General features: G+C 28.7%; 1 protein-coding gene across 1 annotated transcript in view; it reads left to right on the top strand.

The window, feature by feature from the left end:
- Positions 1 to 22,695, top strand: part of LOC107162896 (corticotropin-releasing hormone-binding protein) — a 49,664-nt gene extending 26,969 nt beyond the window's left edge. The window contains exons 2-7 of the mRNA XM_015510039.2: positions 496 to 571; positions 821 to 981; positions 7,318 to 7,528; positions 20,134 to 20,315; positions 20,553 to 20,655; positions 21,189 to 22,695. Coding sequence (XP_015365525.1) covers positions 496 to 571; positions 821 to 981; positions 7,318 to 7,528; positions 20,134 to 20,315; positions 20,553 to 20,655; positions 21,189 to 21,325 — 870 coding nt within the window. The 3' untranslated portion in view covers positions 21,326 to 22,695. The remainder of the gene's footprint in view (positions 1 to 495; positions 572 to 820; positions 982 to 7,317; positions 7,529 to 20,133; positions 20,316 to 20,552; positions 20,656 to 21,188) is intronic.
- Positions 22,696 to 23,484: the final 789 nt, after the last annotated feature.

The following is a 23,484-nucleotide window of genomic DNA, read 5'->3' as shown; positions in this document are numbered from 1 at the left end:
ATAACGCGATCCCTATAAAGTATAACCTTAATGCACCGAAATCGACATTTGTTGACGTTTTCTCAATACCCATATTATAACGGGCTTCAAAATAAGTCTACTATTCAAGAGGCTATTGGGTGGCTTACCTTCCAAGCATGCATTTCTAAAAAATTGTATGTAGATACCTATTGTTAAAAACAAAATTACAAAAAAAAAAAAACATGTAATATAATATAGTATTCTGATAATTATGACTTAGCCCCTCATCTCTTCCCCGTACAATGTCTCTGGAGACACCCTGGTCGGTATATAGACCTGCCTACCTAATTCATACTATACATATTACATTGTCGTTTTAAATAGCATGGCATAACTATAAAATCTATTTAGAAGAAATAGGTGGATTATTGACGACGATATAACGATACCATTATTAATAACAGCAGTTATACCTATAGCGATTATAATAATATAAAAATAATATTGAATACCTGTTTGTCATTTCGTTTTCAGTACCCCCGACAGACTTCGTCACTACTGTACGCGGCTCAAAGCAAACGGATCCGAACACAAGAGAAAATCATTACAGGTAAAGCATTTATATTATAATGACGTGTGCATATAGTATTATTTACATAATCTTACAACAACCGTGGTCGCTTGAGTGTATTCAAGAAGAATCCACGAAGGAGATGATAATGTTTATGTACAGACGATGATGATGATGATGATGACGATGATCATTGTCATCGTCATTATTTTAGGGTCATATGTTTATCATCGTAATAGGTTTACGACGACGGTTGATAATGTGTTTGTGTTTCTGTATATTATGTAGACTGTATGACCGTGTGGTCTGAAGAGGGTCACCTGTACTACAAATCACCGACCAACGATCCGACCGTGTGCGGTATTTACATAGTAGCGAAACCGGAGCAGACGGTCCACGTTTACTTCGATTACGTGGACGTACCCTGCAGTACAGGCGGTTTAATAGCGGTAAGTGTCTGCGCGCAAGACGCAAGTGCACACCATTAAGTACGACGTGAATATTATAAAGATAATTACGTAGGCGCGCATGCGTATATAATATGTATTTATATATTAATATATCACACCAGACGGCGAATATGTTTATCCATGATCGTCTTGTATACAAAAACCCAACGCCAAACATAATAGTTATAGTAAATTGTACGATAGTCATTATTATACAATATATATATATATACACTACTAACTAATCCCGTGCACTTTGCTTCCTATAAAAAATGGCAACTCTTATATAAATTAGGATTGTTCAATTCCTTTTAGGAGTTACTCGCTGCTTTATGTGTTATTTACCTTGGTAAGCAACGTTTAAAAATTAGATTTAATGCATACTTGTACAGTTGTACCCAGTGGCGTACGCAGGAATAAGGTTCTAACCCCCCCTTCGATATTTCTTCATTTTACAAAAAAAAAATCTTATTTACCACCATTTGAATACACAGAGCCAATCAATTGTTGGTAATTTTTAATAAAAATAAAATAAAATGTTAATTTATTATTAATTATAACTTGTTATAACTAAATATATAAAAGATGTTTAGTACAAAATAATGTGAATTATTTGCTCATGTAAGCCTTAACCGAATTAAAATTTTGCGTACGTTACTGGTTGTACCTATACCTGATCTGTCCGAATAACCAATGACAACCAATAATACTAATTTCTATTAATTATTTCTCCTATAACCAATAGCAATTATTTATAAAGAGAAATGTTCATCGAAAATTTCAAGATCCCCGTTTGAGCACATCCCCTGTAAGAGGGTGAAAAATAGTTTACATCACTCTGTCAAATCTACACAATATCACAATATCTCATGAAAATCAATTAAGCCGTTTAGGAGTTGTTTGGCGACATAAATTTTCCATTGTGACACGAGATTTTTATACATTAAGATAAAGTTATTTATTATTTATATACATTCGTACTAGTTGATCCCGTGCACTTCGTCGACCATTAAAAATGCATTTTGTAAAAAAAAATTCTAATTTGATTTTACTGGACAGATGACGCAATCAGTTGATTCCTATTTTACCCCTCTCTCAATATTTCATGAGCAGAATTTAGGCCTATGCAACTATATGCTTTAAACCTTCTCCACGATGTTGACCGCGGGATTTCGTTTATGTTGCTGTATCTAGAGAGATGAAGATGGTAAAATTACTCTTTGGCCGATTTGGCTCGATTCACCGTCATCAAGAATCTTAATGTGTACAACGTTAGTAGGTATAATGAACAACTAGCATTATATATCAAAACCTCCGATAAATATTATAAGCAATTGGACATGACTTTCAATCCAATCAATTCCAGTTTGTTAGATTTAAATTATTTTACATTTCAAAATATTATTGCTGAATAATTCAAAAACATCAGTAGCGTATTTAGTGTTTTAAATATATATTATGCATTAGTGTTTAAATGCGTCATGTACCTAATATAAATTACAATGATAATTGAATTTACGTTTAAATTTATTTTGTGTACATTTTTTTTATAACTGTGGATTATTGTAAAGATAATTTTTTTGGTCACCATGTATAAATAATTTTCTGATAAAAATATTTGTGAATAAATCAATACGAAATAATTCTACACAAATATTAGACACCTATATGTAATTTATTTTTCAAAAGTCGTTATTAATATATTTTTACAATCCAAAACTATAGTGTGATAATTATATTTAATTAGATGTTTTAATAACGTCATTATTAAGAACCTACGAGGCTTAATGTTTAATGTTAAATTAAGTAAATATTTATGTTTAGGGTATCCGATTCATTAGATAACATTACTAGTAAAACTATAATTTATGTAATGTACAAAATATACAATGGGGATTCAATCACTCGTATGTTATAAAATCTCTATATAGTATCAACATCTTAGACTTGAGAGTTCCAATCATCCAGAAACTATATGATGGAAAATCTCGAAAACTCTTTTACAATATGCAATTATTTTTATAATAGGTACATTAACGTGTTTAATAAAACATAAAAATGTAAGATTTAATATTTAAATAACTTTAAATAATAAATAGGTAACACTCGAAGACGGATGACACTCATATAGGTAGTTTTTATAACTCATAACATGTTTATTATAATATAATAATACTACAATCATCATATCCCCTGTGAAATATTAGTCTATCGAAGACTATTATTCTTATTATAGGTAGTCATAGTAAGACACTGATAGTCCAACACCCATCAGTCAAAAATCTCAGTAATCGGACACTTTTTTCACTTCATCTTTATCATATACGAGAAATGATAAATTTGTGAATTTGAGTTAAAAACATGCCCAGTATATTATAGTTTAGAAATAAAAGTAACTTAAAAGTTGAAAATTTAAAACTTTACACTGATAAATAATTATAAAATAAATTTGCGATACTATATTATATATGTAAATATTCTTGTATTAATAATATGTTGTTTTTTTATTTGTCAAACGCTCAATAATTCGATAAACTATCTCATTCCGATAACCCGGGGTTCAATGCGTGATGTATAATTCAAACTGTGAAAGTTCGTACAGTAGGTACTTAAATTTTAATACCTAACTCAAAAGCCACTCAATCAAATCATGTTTTATTATATTCATAAAAATCGTCAGATTGTAAATTGATTGTAAAAACCAAGGTTCTTATTTAAAAATATAAATTTGATTAATGAATCAAAAGTAAAAAATAAGCGTTTGAAATTTAAATTCTTACAACATAAGATTTTCACTAGCTTGAAAATTTAATACAAGACCTTTAACATGTTATTACAATAGCAATTAAAAAATTAAATAAATTCATAGTCACAATTTTTTTTATAAGCATTCAAAGTTTGAATTTTGGCAAAATACGTAAAATTACAAAAATTCGCAAATTATTTTAAGCTAGAAATTCATAAATATTTTTCTTTTTGAATCTAAAATATGAAAATTTAATACAAGATTCCTTACAAGTTTTTCAATCTTTATCACAAAAAAAAACTGTCCATCGGAAATTCAAATTAAATTTTAATGAGCGTTTGAAATTTAAATTTTTACAACTACTTGGATTTTCACTAGACTTCTCATTTAGCGATTTTCTTATTTTGGTGTAACTCTAAAACCAATGACCGCAGATACTTGAAATTTATACTGAATGTTTATATTGTGAAACGGACACCTCTCAATAGCGGACACCTCCAAATAACGGACGGAATTTTTGGAACGGTGAAATGTGTACTCACTGTATTTCCCCTCTTAATAGCGGACACCTCCAAATAGCGGACGAAGTTTAAGCGACCGAGAGTGTCAGGTATTTAGAGGTTTAACTGTATAGGCATTTTCTATTGTGCAGCAGAGTGACATTCACGACTTACCTGCTTTTTTTTTTCTATAAAAGGGTCAAATAATTAGGACTTGAACTTTTTCGATTACTTATTCATCTACTTAAATAATAAAAAATACAATTGAAGTTTTTTTAAATATAAATTCGTTTAAATAATATATTAATATATGTGAATAGTATAAACTATTATAGAGACGCACTATACATGAATATATGTTATTATTTATTAATATTATATATAAATATGGCTACAGTGATTATTTATTTATAATAAAAAATAATGGCCATTTCAACTCTCATAAGCGTATTGTACACAAGAACGAATACCAATTCTACTTAACATTTTGTCTATTGACATGTTATATTTCCTAAAAAATAGTTTTTAGATACTATAAGGTGACCACCTTGACAAAGACTCACATGGTAAACTCACATAAAACAACAATAAAGTGCAGCTAAAATATCAAACAATTTTATCCTTAAGTACTCCATCTAATCAGTATACCGTTATTATATCTACATGCTTCTAAATCATATGTCTCACTTAGATCTGAAAAATTCAAAAAGTCCTTGAGTAGCGTCATACTATATATTACAAACAAGTTTATAATAACATTTAATTTTAATAGTTCTAACTATTTGTCCATCACTCTCACCGTTAATCCATCTTGTTTACTTGAAAATAAATGGCATGGTGATCGTTTTAGTTAATATATCCATCATTCCTGAATAACCCGTAAAATTCATCTTGGTACAACCTAGGTAAATCTTACAATTAAAAAAAAAAAAATCATTCTGAAACCTATTTGATTTTCTTGTTTGTAATGCCTAGTATCGAAAGGTCATATAAATGAATAGATTCTAAAAAAAAATATTTTTGATTGTATTTAACGAACAATTTTTTATTAAAATGTCAAAAACAAAACACCTCCACATAACATAACTATCATTATAATTTATATTTTAATATTATTGTATCAAAGAGCAAAACGGGAATCTCACATAGGTATATTAATTTAAATTTTGATCTTGAGCGGGAACGGGAGCGAGAATGCCATTACAGTAATTGTTTTACTTTCCGAAAAACCTTTTTGATCATTAAATGGCCTATAAACAATTCATGTATCACTTTTATTTAATTTTAATTGGACTCACAAACGTAATACAAACACTTAGAATGTTGAAAATAGTACATTTATAATTTTTTTTTTATTTTGTACAAACCATCTAAGCCATTTCAACTCAAATTAACTGTCGAAATAATATAGACTTAAATATATTATATAATAATTTATGATTGATGTACAAAAGCGATTGTTCACTCTGTCCATGATCCAATACTGACTGTGTATATTCAAAAATATCAGGTTTATAATGGTTTATTTTTGTTTAACATAAGTTATTTGTGTTTACCTACTATATACCTACGATTTCATTCAATTATTTAGTTACCTACTTCTTTACGTAATATGTATATTAGCCATTAGGTACGTACAATATATTACGATTAAATTGTATATTAAACATATTGTGGTAAATAAAATAACGATAAAACAATAGAAATCGAACTCTTATCAGAAATTCATTTTTTATTTATCTTATTAGCCTGATATATCTCTAGACCTAACCTTGTTTGGTTATAAATAAAATATAATATACAATTTGATATTAATATTTAAAAAATGCGCTGATCGCTTTTAAGTCAAGCTAGATTGTTATTTAAAAATACTGAATATGTTGTATTCCGAACAAATCCCATATAATTTATGCCAATTTATCTATCAATTATTATTTTATTGTGTTTAACAAATAGGTAAATTGTTTGTAATTATTATCTTTTGTATTACATCGGGGTACTTATTGTAAATCACAGACAGATAATATCATCGCCATATAATTATTACAGTTAATATTTAGTAGGTTTATTTTATTAATATATGATTTGCATACCCCTTAGTATACAGTTTTAATAATGGATAGATATTGTTATACTGAAACAATAACTTTGTTAAAAATCGTTTCAATATATTTGGATTTGATGTATAGTAGTAGCCATATTTTAATATATTATAATATAAACTAGGCTATATTTAGTACCCTGGAGAGATTTGCAAGCTTAAATTGGATTTAAATATCATATACATCTATCACACTATCACATACACCCTGTATATAAAAAGCGTTCGTGATTGAATGAGTATCTTTGTTGTTTTTTTTTTCTGTAACTATTTTAAATTCAATACATTTTTATATAAAACTATTATTATTAAAATGTTTACAAACGTCATTGACTGTTGTAAAATCTTAAAACCTACCATTTATTTTTGCATCCCCGTAGTCTATAACAGGAATGGCAAAACTTTTGAACACTGCGTGCCCAACATTACATTTTCTTTTTTTTTTTAGAGCGTGCCATGAAAAGAATTTAAAAAATATTAAATATTAAAAGTATTCATGTTTTGTTATATTATAATTTGATTGTATAATTAATGTATTAGTATAAAAAGGTTAGTTTAGGTACATAATAATAATAATTATAATAATATTGCTTTGTTAATTATTTATTTTGATGGGATTTATGTTGTCGAACACTTGATGCCAATTCGTTGATATTTATAGTTTATAATTAGTAACTTTTAATAAAGTACACGTGGCACTGTATTCATCAGTTAGTCGGTTTCTTAAATCAGATTTTACAAAATTAATTTCTGAAAATAGTGACTCGCATGAATAAGTCGAAAAAAAATAGACAAAACAGCATGTGCTACTATTTTTAAAGTGGAATAATCTTTTGGAATTTCATTCCACACTTTCAAAATCTTGTCCCCTATGTTTACGATCAATTTACCTATCGCCCTATCTCACGTTGAATTTCTTCTAATTCATTTCTCAGTATAATAAGTTACAGTATTATACACCTACTATATATTATCTTACTTGTGAATAGTTTGTGGATGGATGGGAACTCAACGGGCAACTGTTTCCCAACGAACAAGATCATCCAAAACAGATGAACGATCGTTTCTTCGAGATGTGCGGGACAAAAAAACACAAACAGATATTGAAATCATCACAGAATGCTGCATTGATACAATATCGAGTTCCACGTAGGGGCAACGGATTCAGCTTTTATGTATCGTTCATCGACAATCCTACTCGTACGTATAGCAATATAATAATACAAAATAATAAAACTTTTAAATATTATGTAGGGTAATTTTGTATTTTTCATAAACCCAGTGATTATACTGAAAATTGTATAAGTATTTATAAAATGTCTGAAGGATTTTTTTTTCAAGGGTAAAATTAATAATTGAATTATGAAAAAATATAGATTGTGAAATGTTTTTTATGACGTGAGGATTTTATTTTAAACCTTTGAGCCCTCTTGTAAGCCAAAACAGTTGACTAGTGGTTGCAGGATGTGATAATGTCTTTGTACCATCACACAAATCACCATTTTTAATATTTATATATTAACGGTTTTTAAATTTCAAGAAAATGTATAACACAATTGTTTAATGAGTAATATCTGTTATCATAATCATTTAATTACAATAAACTTCACAAATTGATAATAAGATGAAAAGATTTTGTTTTCATCTTATACAGGTAAATGTAAATTTTTAGTAATTTATAATAAAAATGAATTATAATTACCATAATAACTTAATACAATTTATCTGTAAGTAAACTGGATCAAATATATACGTATTATAAGCTATTATATAAAATATTGATAAATTATACACTATAATTAATAATATGAGTTTATCGTAACTACAAACAAAAATCGTACAGCACAATATGAAATTATAATATGATATAATAGAGCAATACAGAAAATTGACATAAGTTATTGTTTTAAGTACAATAATATTTAAAATAAATATGAAGTGATTTTAAAATTATTGACATAGTATAATATAAATATTTGTATAGATAATTAAAAAAATCAATATTCTACACAAAGAATGAGATCTAACCCTTATAATCCCCATTTGTATAGTAATTGTGTTAATATTTTAATGAAAAAAAATAAATAAATTAATTAATACTTTATTAGATTATCCTACTTTTTCTTATTAAAAAAGTATTTTATTATAATTTTAAGTTAATACCTTTAAAGGTTTATTTTATAGACTTATAGTATACTACACATTTTAAATGTTTTTATTTATTTATCAATAAGTGAATACAAGAGAAAATATTTAAATATGCGTAGTTGCTAGTTACAATATTATATGAATTCAAAAGGTAAAATTTTAAAAACTATAAAGATAGTTATTTTTTTCATTTATTGAAGTAAATCTACAATGTATACATATTCTTTGTGAAAATGAGTAGTTTGATAGTTGACAAATAAAAGTAAATAACATGAATTGTGTGATTAGGGAGGATATCCAGTGGTACACCCTATATACCTATATATAGTGACAGTAATAACAATCATAATTTTGAAATTTTGAAAGATTTTACCTGATAGCAATGTCTTGCACTTATTCCGCTTGCTTATTGAAGAATAAGATCTCTACACCATTGCCTTTTAAGTCTACGGCGCGCGGCGTGGGTTACCAAGGAGTGTGTTCGTTGATAATTTAGAGATAAGTGGATTTGTGTGTTGTTGAAGTTTATTGTGGAATCTGGTATAATACAATTTAAAGAAAATTATTATTAAAAAATTTTTTTCCAACATGTTTGTTGTTCGTAATTTAATATAGTTATTCGTATAGCAGTTGATGAATTTATATAATATAAAAAAATATTTTCAAAAAACGTTAATTATTTTTGAGTTAATGAGTTTTTGATGTTAAATTAATCATCCAAACATATGATCTAGAAGGGTTAATGGTTATCTCAAATTAAAAGTGTGTATTGATCATAATGAGAAACATATTTAAGGGCGATCACCCCAAGCTGCATTTTTGCAGGACGGTCAGTTTTGTTTTTGCATATTATGCAATCTCCTATGTTATCTAAGCTTATTTTCAATTAATCGAAAAAAGTTTTCATTAATTTCCGTTACATAGAACTTATTTATTTATTTACATTTAATTATTTCAATACGCTTTTATGAAATATTAAGTATGGACTATAGTTCATTTATTGTTTAACAGATTTGTTAAATATATTATCGTAAGCAAGACTGATATACTATACTATACTCTGTACTCTACGTAGATAGGTTCACTGTCTCTGATGATGTTTCTAATACAACAACACATTATAATATTATGATATAGGATTTCAGAGACCCCAAAACACAACCCCGGCAATACGGTACAAACCTCGTGCGCAGTTCAAATCGTTATTGTCCGCTGTTTAAAATATACAATCTGATATTATATATATATATATTTATGTATGTATATACGCGTATCTAACCCATTTGAATTACCTATATATTATGTGCATATACGTAGGGGCACGTATACATTACGCCGTTATCAAATTATATTCCATTTGTAAAATTTGGTTAAGCTCCACTACCCTGTCGAATTACGGTCAGCATAATTTAATGACAATACACGAACGTGCGTCGTTTGCCCACGATTACGATACGGTTATAATTCTCACGCCGGCTGAATACGAATAAGTACAATTATATTATTGGTGCGTTTACCGCAGCAGTGTAGACGGAATAGCAGTCACATTTATCGATAATTTCTGTTCGACACACGAGTTTTATATTCTTTGAATCGAACATAATAATAATATACACAAATGCATAAATAAAACTAAATAAAATTAACGTCGTCTGTTGCAAAAGCAAATAGTAATTCCGATCGTGATAATTAAAACAAAATACTCAAATCGCCCACAACCAATTGGAGTTCAATTTTTCTTACGGTATAAGTGAGAAATAGATATCTTTAAGATTGTGTGCTGTGAGCATGGATGTGAAGAGCAACTGTGTTGATTTTTAATTCAATCTCCCATATGTATCCACAATTTATTAGGATAATAATATTACTTATATAATGCATAATTTGTCTTACATAATATTATTATAAAGAAATACTCTATTTTCGATTGTGACAATTATACTAGTATACATTTTTTTTTATGTATTCAAAATTACCTTCAGCTGTGCAGATTATTTCTAAATTTTAAAATTAAATTGTTTAGTTTGGTTTTTTTTTTGATAATTGTAATAACTTAAGTTGCATTCAAGCGTGAAGTCCTAGCGCTACAAGGTGTTGAGTATATTGCTTTCTTCGATCTCTTCTCTGTAAGTTTCACATAATACAGGCGTGGATCCAAGGGGGTGAAGGAGAGCAAGGGGACATGACCCCCCCCCTCCCGGTAGGATGGTGGATTTTCTATTATATATATTACGTATCATTATTAATTAAACCATTTATATTACTTATCAAATTATTTTATATTATACTGTATTGTACTAATAAACTGGGTTTAAATAATAATATTTGCCTATTAGCTTACATGGTATGAACAATGTTTTTATCAGACTTAGGCTGAAATTTTATTTAAGACCCCCCCCCCCCCCCACCCCCTAAAATATGTTCTAGATCCGCGCTTGATATTGATAATCTATATCTTTTACATCAGAAAACCATAATGCGTGTTTTTCTATTGTGACAGATCCTCAGTCTATTAAGTATTATTTTTTATTTTATTTTAAATTCAAGGTTTTTCAATTGTGTTTTTCCTGGTTTTGATTTATTTGAATGTGTATTAATTTGTACAACGTATAATAATTATGTAAAACTTTAAACACTGACATAACTGTAGCTGCACAATACCTTCAAGAACATTTAAATCTTATAGATAACTGAGACAATAACTGGATGATTAGTATTAACGAAAGCAAATCTTCCCAAATCACTTTCGCTCTACGTCCTGGCATCTGCCCAACCATAAAACTCAAAAATAAAAACATACCTATCTTGAACAAGACAAAGTATCTAGGAATAATTTTAGACAAATGCTTAACTTGGAAACCCCATCTCCAAAACAAAAGGAAACTTGCCAACAGTAGACTCCATCATCTCTTCCGACCTCTCTTTAAGTCTAAACTTAATCTAAAAACCAAAATGTTACTGTATAATACAATGATCAGACCTATATGGTCATGTGGTATTCAAATATGGGGGATGGCCAAACCCTCAAACATTCACCCCATCTAATCTTTCCAAAATATTGCCCTACGCACTATAAAATATGGTACTCCATGGTACATGAAAACCTTTCACTTCACAACGACCTCAAAATAATAAATGTCATTGACTACGCCAAAATGCAATACTACCGTTTCCACTCCAAACCCAACTCCAGTACTAATCATCTCATTAAAGACATGGCTTCACTGTATATCCCAGGCAACTCCTCACGCAGGCTTAAACGTAATTGGAATCGCAATCTACTTAAGTAATCGTTAATCCAACTAAAAGTTAGTAGGTGTCACCAATGGGTGACTACCTTAAAAGCTGTTACTTTTTCAAATTATATGTTATGTTTTTAGATTTTGAACGAAGTGATGAATGTATTGATTTTACAATGATGTGTGTTTTTTTTTGTTTTTGTGTCTGTGTACAGCATAACTAGTCGAAATAATGCTTCAATTTCAAACTTTGGGGGTGGTTTCCAATGTAAAAGTGAATATCCTTGGTGCATTATAGAGGTCAAAAGTAAATATTTTCCAACAGTTTTCAAAAAAATCCAGAAAAACAAAAAAAAAATGACAGAAAAACGGGAATTTTTACGCAAAACCAGTTTTCGACCAAATCGATTTTTTTATATGGATGTAATTCAAAAACTAATCACTGTAAATACTTGAAATTTTCACCAAATGTTTATGTTAGTGTTCTCTATATACAGTTTAATTTTCACAAATTTTTGACTTTTTTTTAGTTATTTATAGACCACTGAAATTTTAATTTTTTTTGAGAATTTTTTTTTGAAGTGTCGGTAAAAAAATGTTGGACGTCCAAAAAAACTTGAAAATTTAATGCAAGGTTCCTTATAAGTTGCTCTTATTGCAGCTAAAAAAAATTAAAAATCGTAAGCCACAATTTTTTTTAATAAGCGTTTATAGTTCAAAATTTTACGAAATCTGTAGAAAACGCGAAAATTTGCAAGTAATTTTGAAGTTGAAAAATCATAAAAATTTTTGCGTTTATAACTAAGGATTAAAAATACAACACTAAGTTTTCCATAAGTTTTGCTTCAAATAACTATAGAGAAAATTTGAAGCGTCATTATAGGAAAAATGTTATGAGCGTTTGAGTTTTAAATTTTTATGAAATCGCGTAATGATAACGATTTATCCTCAAACCAGGTATATGTATATCTATGATAATATAAGGTATTATGAATTATGATAACTACACTAATTGATTAACCATGCCTTATGCAAAATGTGTCTAAATTGAAAAATAAAATATTTGTTTCAAAATAGAATATATGACAATATTTAAATATAATATATCCTAGACTGACAAATCATCTCCGTTCAGAATCGTTTTTCGTATACAATGATACCTATCATTGCATTCAAATTTAATCCCATCCATTACAGTAACCTACTGTGCAGCAGAGCGACATCCACGACTTACCCGCTTTTTTTTTTTTTATCATATCTAAATTACTTAATAGTTAATGTGCTTGTTTTCACAGATCGTTTTTAAAATGAAGGAAAAAAAGCTTTAAATACATCTTAATTGTTATGTGAGAATTTAAACTTTTAAAGTAACCATATACACATAATAATATACAAATTAATATATATAGTGAAACCTCTTTTATAACAGACATCTCTAAGTAGCGGACACCTCTAAATAGCAGACATTTTTTCGGAAATTGGATCATTTTTACTATTATTATACAGGAAAATCCCTAAATAACGGACTTTTTTATGGTAATTTGATTTTGATTTTGACAATTCTAAAATATAGAATAATCGTGGAATGCCTTTATAAATATCTATCTATTTTTTATAGTTTTAAGTTAATCTTATCTGTTCACTATCTCGTTGATTAAATCATTTTTCTAGCAGTTTATGTTCTGTGAAATATCCTACATTACTATTTCCTATTCGTATTTAGTTGTGTTTGTGATTTCGTTACATACAAACGTATTCGTAAACGTATTGTCTCCAACACAGTTGTATTAGAAAATGTCCTGATACATAAAATTACTATGCATCAAGGTCTAAACAAGTTAAAGTAATTGAATTTTTCATTGAATTTTAATTTTTTAAATAATAATATGTACAATTAATATTTGCATTAAAATAATAGAAATATATAGAAATATCATTGATAGTAAATATTATATAAATAATAAAATATGCTGTAAATATTTAATTATTAATTTCTCTGAGTTATTTTCGAGAATTTATCCCCCCCTCCTCTAAATAGCGGACACCTCTAACGGACAAACTTACGGTGACCGAGAGTGTCCAGTGGTTGCATTTAAAAACAAATAATCAAACTTTATAATTTATGGAATAATATCATTCCATTTGTAATGAGTTGCATAAGTCAAAACGAATACACATATAAGATTTAAACTTGACAATTCATGGGTATTATAAATTATATGAATTAAAATGAAAATCCATTCATTATTTAATCCTTTATTATTTTTAAATTAATTTTTATAACGGTTCAGTACATTTCTGTATGACACTCAAAACATTTTACCAAATGCGTGTCTGTGAAGTAAAACTTAAAAACATATGTCCCAGTTAATATATTTGCATCATTGGTTAGACGTTCCTATTATACATACGTTAAAGTATTATATGCCTGGGTGAAAAATTATTCACCCAAGCGAATATTTATATTATTATACTGCATTAGCGTTCTCGTGTGAGTATTTCTGGCTTGATATTTTACTGTATTTAAACAATCATAATATGGTGGTACCTATAGATTATTCAAGTATAGGGAGATATTCAAATAAATGTGTTTTGATTCTCCAATATAGTCAAAGGGTTAGGTTTAAAAAGCGTATGCCTGCATAAAATATATGTATACTTAAAAATCGGGTAAGTCGTGGATGTCACTCTGCTGTACAGTAGGTTACAAGTGGGTTACTATAATGGATGGAATAAAATTTTAATCCAATGATATTATATCATTGTATATTTGTATACGAAAAACAATTCTGAGCAGAGACGGTTTATCTGTCTAGGATATATTATAGATTATTATTACTTATTAAAATATTTGACTTTCCGGTTTAAATTTTAGATTCTGAATGAAGTGATGAATGTATTGATTTTACAATAATGTGTTTTAGATTCTGAACGAAGTGATGAATGTACTGATGTGTGTGTGTGTTTTTTTTGTGTCTATGTACAGTATAACTAGTCGAAATAATGCTTAAATTTCAAAGTTTGGGGGTGGTTTCTGATGTAAAAGTGAATATCCTTGGTGCTTTATAGAGGTCAAAAGTTAACATTTTCCAACAGTTCTCAAAAAAATCAAGAAAAACAAAAAAAAAAATGACAAAAAAACGGGAATTTTTACGCAAAACCAGTTTTCGACCAAAGCGATTTTTTATATGGTTGCAATTCAAAAACTAATCACTGTAAATACTTGAAATTTTCACCAAATGTTTATGTTAGTGTTATCTATGTATATACAGTTTAATTTTCAAAAATGTTTGACTTTTTTTGAGGTATTTATAGACGACTGAAATTTTCAATTTTTCAAATTAATATTAGAAGTATTAACGCTCATTTTGATCAACTTGCAATGTTACTTAGCTCAATTAAAAATCATTTTGATATCATTATTCTATGAGAAACATGGCTTTTGAATGACCTTGAATATACTTTAAATGGTTATAAATCTTTTAATTCTTTAGGAACACTAAATAAAAGTGACGGAGTTACTGTTTTTATTAAAGAATACAAATAAAATAAATTCATATACATTAAAATGTGACATAACCGATCATTATGCTACAACATTGATTTTATCTGATATAGTTATTAATAATATAAATACTTGTCAAAATTTAAATATAAATAAGGTAAATTTTAGTCACTTAAACTTATTAATCAGCACAGAAAATTGGTGTTCCTGTTTAAATATCGATAATGTAGACAATAGGGTTGAAATTTTTAATAATAAAATAACAGAATTCATTTATCACTCTACATTCTCTATAAATAACTACAAACCTAAAAAAATTATTGAACTAAAAGAGTGGATTACTACCGGAATAATAACTTCAATCCGAAATAGGGAAAAATTATTTGCCAAATTAAAATCAAGACCCTTTGATATACGTTTTAAATATGTTTATAATATGCATAGAAACTTATTGAATGATTTAATTAGAAAATCAAAACAACTTTATTATCAAAATAAGTTACTAATCGCTCAGTCAGATAATAAACAAGTATGGAAGATTATAAATGAGGTAATTGGAAAATCAAATAAAAGTAAAGTATGTAATATAAATAAGATAATAAAGAAAGACGGTTTAATTACCGAATCAAAAAAAGAAATCTGTAACGTGTTAAATGAATTTTATATAGAAATGTTGGAAATAATTTAGAAATTGAACACGTAAACCATGATACGTTATTTGTTAATGATAATCAAATCATTAATGAATGTTTATTTTTTAAACCAATCAGTAATGAAGAAATTATAAATCACATTAATAAAATAAAAAATAATACATCTTTTACGAAAATGAATTATCAAATTACATACTTAAAAACATTTCTAATTTGATATCCTTACCTTTATCAATTATTTATAATAAATCTCTACAAACTGGTGTATATCCTCATAATTTAAAAAAATGTATTGTAGTTCCATTATTCAAAGGGGGTGATAAATTATTATCTGGAAATTATCGGCCGATATCATTATCTATAACTCTTTCAAAAATCTTTGAAAAATGCATCAAAAGCAGAATGTTTGATTTTTTAAATAAAAATAAATTTTTTTCTAAGCAACAATTTGGTTTAGACCAGGGTTATCTACTACGGATCTTCTTTTTAATGTTGATAACTTTATAAGAAAAAATATTGATAAAAATAATAAAGTTATGGGTATTTTCCTTGATATACATAAATCGTTTAATTGTGTTGATCATAATTTATTACTATTAAAATTAGAAAACACAGGTATTCGTGGACTGCCAAATAATTTATTAAAATTCTTTCTAAGCAATAGAACCCAAAAAGTTAAACTTAATGATCATTATAGTGACACTTTGAAAATATCCTGTGGAGTGCCACAAGACCAGATGCTCCTTGATGTAGGTAGGCAACGTAACCAACTACCCTGATGCGAACTTGGATAAGCAACCAAATATACCTGAACGACGCCAAGGAGCTTTAGAACATATGCGGAAACAGGATGGTACAGATTATTTTCTGGTGACCGGGGCCCTGTGGTCGATTCGGTTTGGTGCAATGACCACAGGGTATAATTACAATCAATTGGCTTTACTTAAAATTAACTTATCAACTACAGAAGATCAGCTTGCTGGAGACTGGCACGACTGTACGACCGGGGTGGCATCTCACACAGCCCACAGTGGGTGCTGGCGGGCGGACGCTGAACACAAAACGACTGGACGACCGGGTAACGGCGGATGTTGCAGTAGACCGATGTCGAACTAGACGGCCTGGGCGGCCTCTCACACAATGGACGTAAGTTGCTGGCAGGGACTACAGACGGCATCGACGGTGCCCTCAAGATCGTCCAAGCATGGCATTGTTGGGAAGAAGAGTACTTAAGAAAAACAAACTTACTAGTTCAGTGGGGGTGACTAGATGGAGGTTCTACCATCAATTAAAAACGTATTGGTTTACAATAAAATTATGGTTGCTTTATTAACGTCACACATCAATGAACTAGATCGCTTTATTAGCAGATCAACAATACAACAATTTTGGTCGCTTTAATAGCGGACCAAGAAAAAAATATAGAATAAACAAAAAAAAAGAGAGACGACAGACGATAGACAATTCGACGACAACGACAAGAACGATAACAAAAAAAAGGGCGTTGGTCGCATAATAAAGACAATAATAATAATATTAATAATTGAGACGACAAAATGATACGTATACGACAAAATCCGAAACCAAGGTGTATTTATCAGGTGTCGACACTCGGCTTATCAATTGAACGAAAAATCTACACCAGTTGAGATTGGCACCATGAGCGCTAGCTACCATCAGAGGATCGAAATCAAGGTGTATACTATATTTATCATGATAATTTATTTTGTCATGATATTTATAAAATACCTACATTGGCCGAAATTGAACTCGCCTTTACACTATATTACTATTACATATTATAATAATTTTTTTGACGGATACCTTTAATATAATTACACTTCCTTTCCTTACTGGCTTACTAGTTCTTATAATCTCTTATTATAATCTAATACTTAATCAATATTTTTAAATTTAAAAAAAACAATGCCACTCAGGTGCTTTGTACCTGGTTGTGATACTGTCTTGCTTACTGATCGCAAAAGGTTACAGAATGAAGGAAAAATATATCCTTCGATATTCCATCCCCCTAAGGTAATAGATAAATAAATCGTCGTATTAAAAACTAAAAGTGTCTGTTACTTGTTAGTGTAACAACAAACCAATTTTATATGTAGATTGTAGATGTTAACTGTTAAGTATTTGTTAGTTGTTGACTGTTGTAGTATGTGTTTTCAAACGAATATTTAGTTTTAAATACCTTACTGTTAAGGTATTTTTGTATTTGATTATTTAATATTCAGTATTTCATTAGCATTTGAAAGGCAACATTTAGGTTAATTTATTTGAATACAAGGATGATATTATTGATATTTGCTTGCAGAAAACATAACGAAATAGTCTCAAACAAAAAATAATAAGTACAATTATTGGTACGTTTACCGCAGCAGTGTAGACGGAATAAGTCATATTTATCGATAATTTCTGTTCGACACACGAGTCTTATATTCTTTGAATCGAACATAATAATATACACAAATGCATAAATAAAACTAAATAAAATTAACGTCGTCTGTTGCAAAAGCAAATAGTAATTCCGATCGTGATAATTAAAACAAAATACTCAAATCGCCCACAACCAATTGGAGTTCAATTGTTCTTACGGTGTAAGTGAGAAATAGATATCTTTAAGATTGTGTTCTGTGAGCATGGATGTGAAGAGCAACTGTGTTGATTTTTAATTCAATCTCCCATATGTGTCCACAATTTATTAGGATAATAATATTACTTATATAATGCATAATTTGTCTTACATAATATTATTATAAAGAAATACTCTATTTTCGATTATGACAATACTATAGTATACATTTTTTGTAAATAATAACCTACCTGAAGAATCTATCTAAACAAGTTGATAGAACTTATATGAAATTATTAAATTAATTATGAAATTTAAAGTAGATAATCGGCCAACTTAAAAATAAGAAATCATGGGATGTATTCAAAAATAGATTTTATAATGACGTGAATGACGTTGTCAGGAAACAGTCAAATAAGATAATAGTTTTATAGAATAATGTATAAAATCATAAATGCATTTAAATATATGGAAATACGGTCAATAGGTACCTATATAGAGACATTATTTAAATAGAAAATAAATGTACCTATAAATAATTGTGTCAAAAATATAAAAAATGAAAAACATAATATTACATTTTGGTTCTTCGTATCACCTTACAAATTTTAACTTTCCTACTCAGCTATACTACATTTCTTGGAAGCTTATACCAAAAAAAATTCAGCTTCTAGAATTAATTCGTTTCCTGGCTATGAGATAAGCGACTATAACGGTTGTTAAAAATTCATGTGATATTTGAAAAATTATTATACATAGAATAATGTATTATGGTATCAATATTTTAACAGTGTTCTTGGAAATCACATACAGGTAAAATGCATCTGTTTGAAATTTAAAATAGATTATATTATCTCACTTCGACATTAAGTTATGCCGAGAATAGTGCTCAAATGAAGTGTGACGTAAACACTTGATTTTTTATATTTTCATCATTTCTCTCTGATTTCTGAAGGAACTGAGCTCTACTACGAGCAAAGATAATGTAAACTCGATTTATGTTGTGTTCACGTATTTTCACGGTTATATTGGATAAGACGTGTTAAGATATATCAACTAAGTTTGGTGTTTGGAAAGGATGTATTCGCACTAAGAGAAAAATAATGCAATTTCCTGTTTGGTCATAGTCAATTATAGAAGACTTTGTCTCGTCAATTTCAAAAAAAAAAAAAAAAAATAGTAATGATCTTGTCAATCTTGGTGCAATCAATTCACGCCAATGGTCGATTTTATAATCAAATGTCCTTTTACTGGTACTGCATGCATTATGTATCTTTAAAATTCAAATTGTTTCTAAAATGTCTTCCTTAAATTAATTAATATTTGAACTTAGTGACTCTAAGAATGTTCTCTAAAATTCACTGTACGTGCTTGGTTGACATAATTCAACGCCATTAAATAAATATAATACAATAGCGTTGAAATTACTATCGTAAAGAGTTGTGTAGGAAACTAGGGAGTAATATATTTATACAAATACTAAAACGCTCAATTAATAATAATCTTCGACATTCCAAAAATAAGCAATGAATTTGAATCTCATTTCTAAAGATAAATTCCCGACGTTTAAACGTTCTATGCAAATACGCGAATATTATTTTTCAAATACCGTTTTTATTACAACGAAAATATTGTTATATTATTATATTACTGTGTTTATCGGTGTTTTTATGTCGTAGCTTGCAACATACTCTTGGCCGACATTACTGAAGTGTACACTCTGAGAAATTATGGAAAACCAGTGAACTGCAGTCTGACGATGTTGTACCCGGCTCAGGTGAAAATATTGGCGTTGGGCGTTGGCCTTGGACACGAACAGAAGAGGACGCTAACAGAACGCGAGACCGGCACGATTCACAAGGTATTATAATATAATCCTCACCATGCCTAATTATTATAATATGACTCGTCCGTACCTACGTGTGTACTGTCATATAACTTCTAGACATTTTTAGTACACGAGGGACAAACTTGTCAACAATTTAAAAGCGTATATGATATTATACACGATAATATAATTATAATAACGTGCCATATATTACAATTATAATATAATGACGCGTATTACTGTGACTCGTGACGATATTAAAATTAACAGTGTGACAAACGAGGGTTGCCGGATTTCGTTCAAGTCGGTGGTGGAGACGGTTTGGGCCAGTTGTCTGTGGTCGATTCGATTTGCGGCACGAACTCGGAACCAGGTCAGTAAGACAACACAACTTTAGTATCATTATACCTATACTTAATAGATTAGCGGATGACATTGGCATCAATTAGGTATACTCATTAGTCTTTGTATGTATTGCGAGAAAAAAACAGAATGTACGCATATTATATCGTAGCTTCGTTTGTGGTAGTTTTCAACTGAACTATGATGCTTAAGATATATTATATAATGGATAGCCGGATCATAAATATAATTAAGGTCAAAATTCCAAAGGAAGGGATGCACAGTTTCAATAAAAATATTATTGTGAACTATAAAATGGCATAAACTAAATATTTGATTCTAAAAAAATTCCAGTTAGTCTTTAAAACTTTAATGAATTTATTAAGAAAAAACCAGGATAATACCGAACGGGCGGAGAAACAAATATCGTAAAACGATTTCGCGATCTACGCGTACGCATACTGAAATTGCCTATCCGAGGTGCCGTGTCAGAACTTAATGATTCGTATAAAACAGTTTATTATAATAACTCCAATATTGTATATTGCTTATTTTATCCCACAGAAAACGCCGTGGAGACGATTATGTGCGGCGTGACCACTGTGAGACTTGTATCGAGTGGACAATTTCACAACGCCGTCACAGTGGCTGTGACAACACCCAACGTCGAAGCTACGCCGTCATTAGTGTGCGAGCCGTAGAAGCAGTCGTGTAACAATTTAAAAAAAAAAAACGAAAAAAAATTAACTCAGAAATCCCTCAACTCCGATAACTTACATATTATAACGATCAACTATTTGTTTTCAATATCCGATAGAAATTATTATGAAACACATAATATAGGTGATAATTAGAGTTCAAAATTCGAAAATTATATACATCATTTTTTTTCCTTGTTCGTTTTGTATACTTGAAATTAATACACATAAACACATAAAATAGTTACAAAAATAGTCGCAATAATAAATATATACATACAGTGGCGTGGCACTAAATGTCTGATATCTAATCCTAAAAATTTACACGTCCTCGTCTTTTTTTAGCTTAATAATAGTGCGTATTATAGACGGTCATCTTGGTCTTCCATTACGACCGTTTTTGTTTTAGACAGATGCCATCCAAATGTATATCCTTTTTTGCCACGCTACTAATGAAAACATACTTACAGAAATTGATAACAATAAATTGTAATACTGTACTCACGCGAATATAGCTTATATTATTGATACTAGCTAAAAATTGATTGATTGATAATGCCATAATATAAGTTAAATAATTTCATATTATGTATAATACAATATTATGTAATACTATTATTGATATCAACGTAATCATGTTTGATGTGTACTTAAAATAAATATATCGTAATATATGTATACACTGATGCGGGAACCAAGAATTATATGTTATCATATAATACAGTTATCTATTCAGGGATAGTCAAACTGCACTCCCTACCAAAATGTTTAAATTGCACTCGAATTCAGAAAATGGTAATATTTGAATTGTACTTGACTCGATCATTCTATTGAGTGTAGAGCATAATATACATATTATCTTGGTTGTAATCGTATGTCAATCGATGGCTCGAAATAAACATATAATATAAGAGAGAGCCTAATATTCTGGATGTTTTGAAACAAAACTTATTTTTTATATTATAATGTTGTATGTTTTCTGAAAACTACCCATTGAATATCGTTACTTTTAAATTTTAACTTAAATTGTTTCAGATTGTGTAAATACAAATTATTCTTTTATATTCTTTTTTCAACTCATCATTATTAAATAAGTTTTACATAATAATCATAACGAGTGCAATATTTGAACATAACCTTTTTTAACTCGAGAGCAATTTGAACGTTACCTTTTTTTCTAACCTAAGTGCAATTCACCTAATACTTACGTTTAACTGCCGTTGGTGCAATTTTACATTATCCGTGTCGATCTGACTTTTTTTAAAAATATCCCTTACCTTTACATTTTAGAAATTGTTTATAAAAATAACTTCTGAGCCTAGTACGTGACAAACTATTTTCGACAATAATAAAACACATTAGTCATCATCCTATACGATTGTTTTTTTTTTTTTTTTTAAGATAAATGCTTCAACAGCATGAAGTTATTAGCCTACAATAGTAATAAATGAGAACAGGGATAAAATATTTACAAATTAGTGTGATAGAAAAATGTGTAGATTACTTAAATGTTATCTTCGTCGAGAGAAAGACAAAGGGATGATGAGTTTTCAAAGATTTTCCGTTATTCGGTGTATTTTGGGAATTTCGTGTGGTCGATCGATAGGTTCACGTTTCATGGGTTGCATGATATTGGAGCTGGTTTATTGGCGATGAGGAAGAAGTGGTGAGGTTAGGTTAGGTGTGTGGCCTATTCTGGCTTTTTCAGTTTTATATTTTATTATTTTAACAAAATAGCTACATATTTTGTACGTTTCATGAACTTAATCCAGTTTATTTATTATTTTGATTGGAATTATTTTCAAATTTAAATCTAGTCTACTACTTACGAAAGTTAAAAATAAAAAATAAGTAAATTAAGTAATCGATTTGATATACAGTATAGGTGTCGAGTATACCTCGTTATTGGATATCACTGAATGTATGTGGTTAATTTGAATTCAATAGGTTACAAGATATTGAATTCAAACAAAAATAATCTGAGTGAAGATGGACTTTCAGCATATTTTATTGAGTACTATATATATTTTTATTTTATATTTTGTGACTCAAATGCTTATAAAAAAAATAGTTAGTTAAATAGCTTAATTTATTAATCAATTCATTTATAATATATTTTGTAATGTATTTGTGATAATTATTGAAAAATGTTGTGTCTAGAA

This window comes from Diuraphis noxia, unplaced genomic scaffold, assembly GCF_037042655.1.
Source record: "Diuraphis noxia isolate RWA-SAM2 unplaced genomic scaffold, SU_Dnox_SAM2 contig0002, whole genome shotgun sequence".
Classification (NCBI taxonomy): domain Eukaryota; kingdom Metazoa; phylum Arthropoda; class Insecta; order Hemiptera; family Aphididae; genus Diuraphis; species Diuraphis noxia.
The sequence above is the reverse complement of the archived record's forward strand: the minus strand, read 5'-3'. Positions and strand labels throughout refer to the sequence as shown.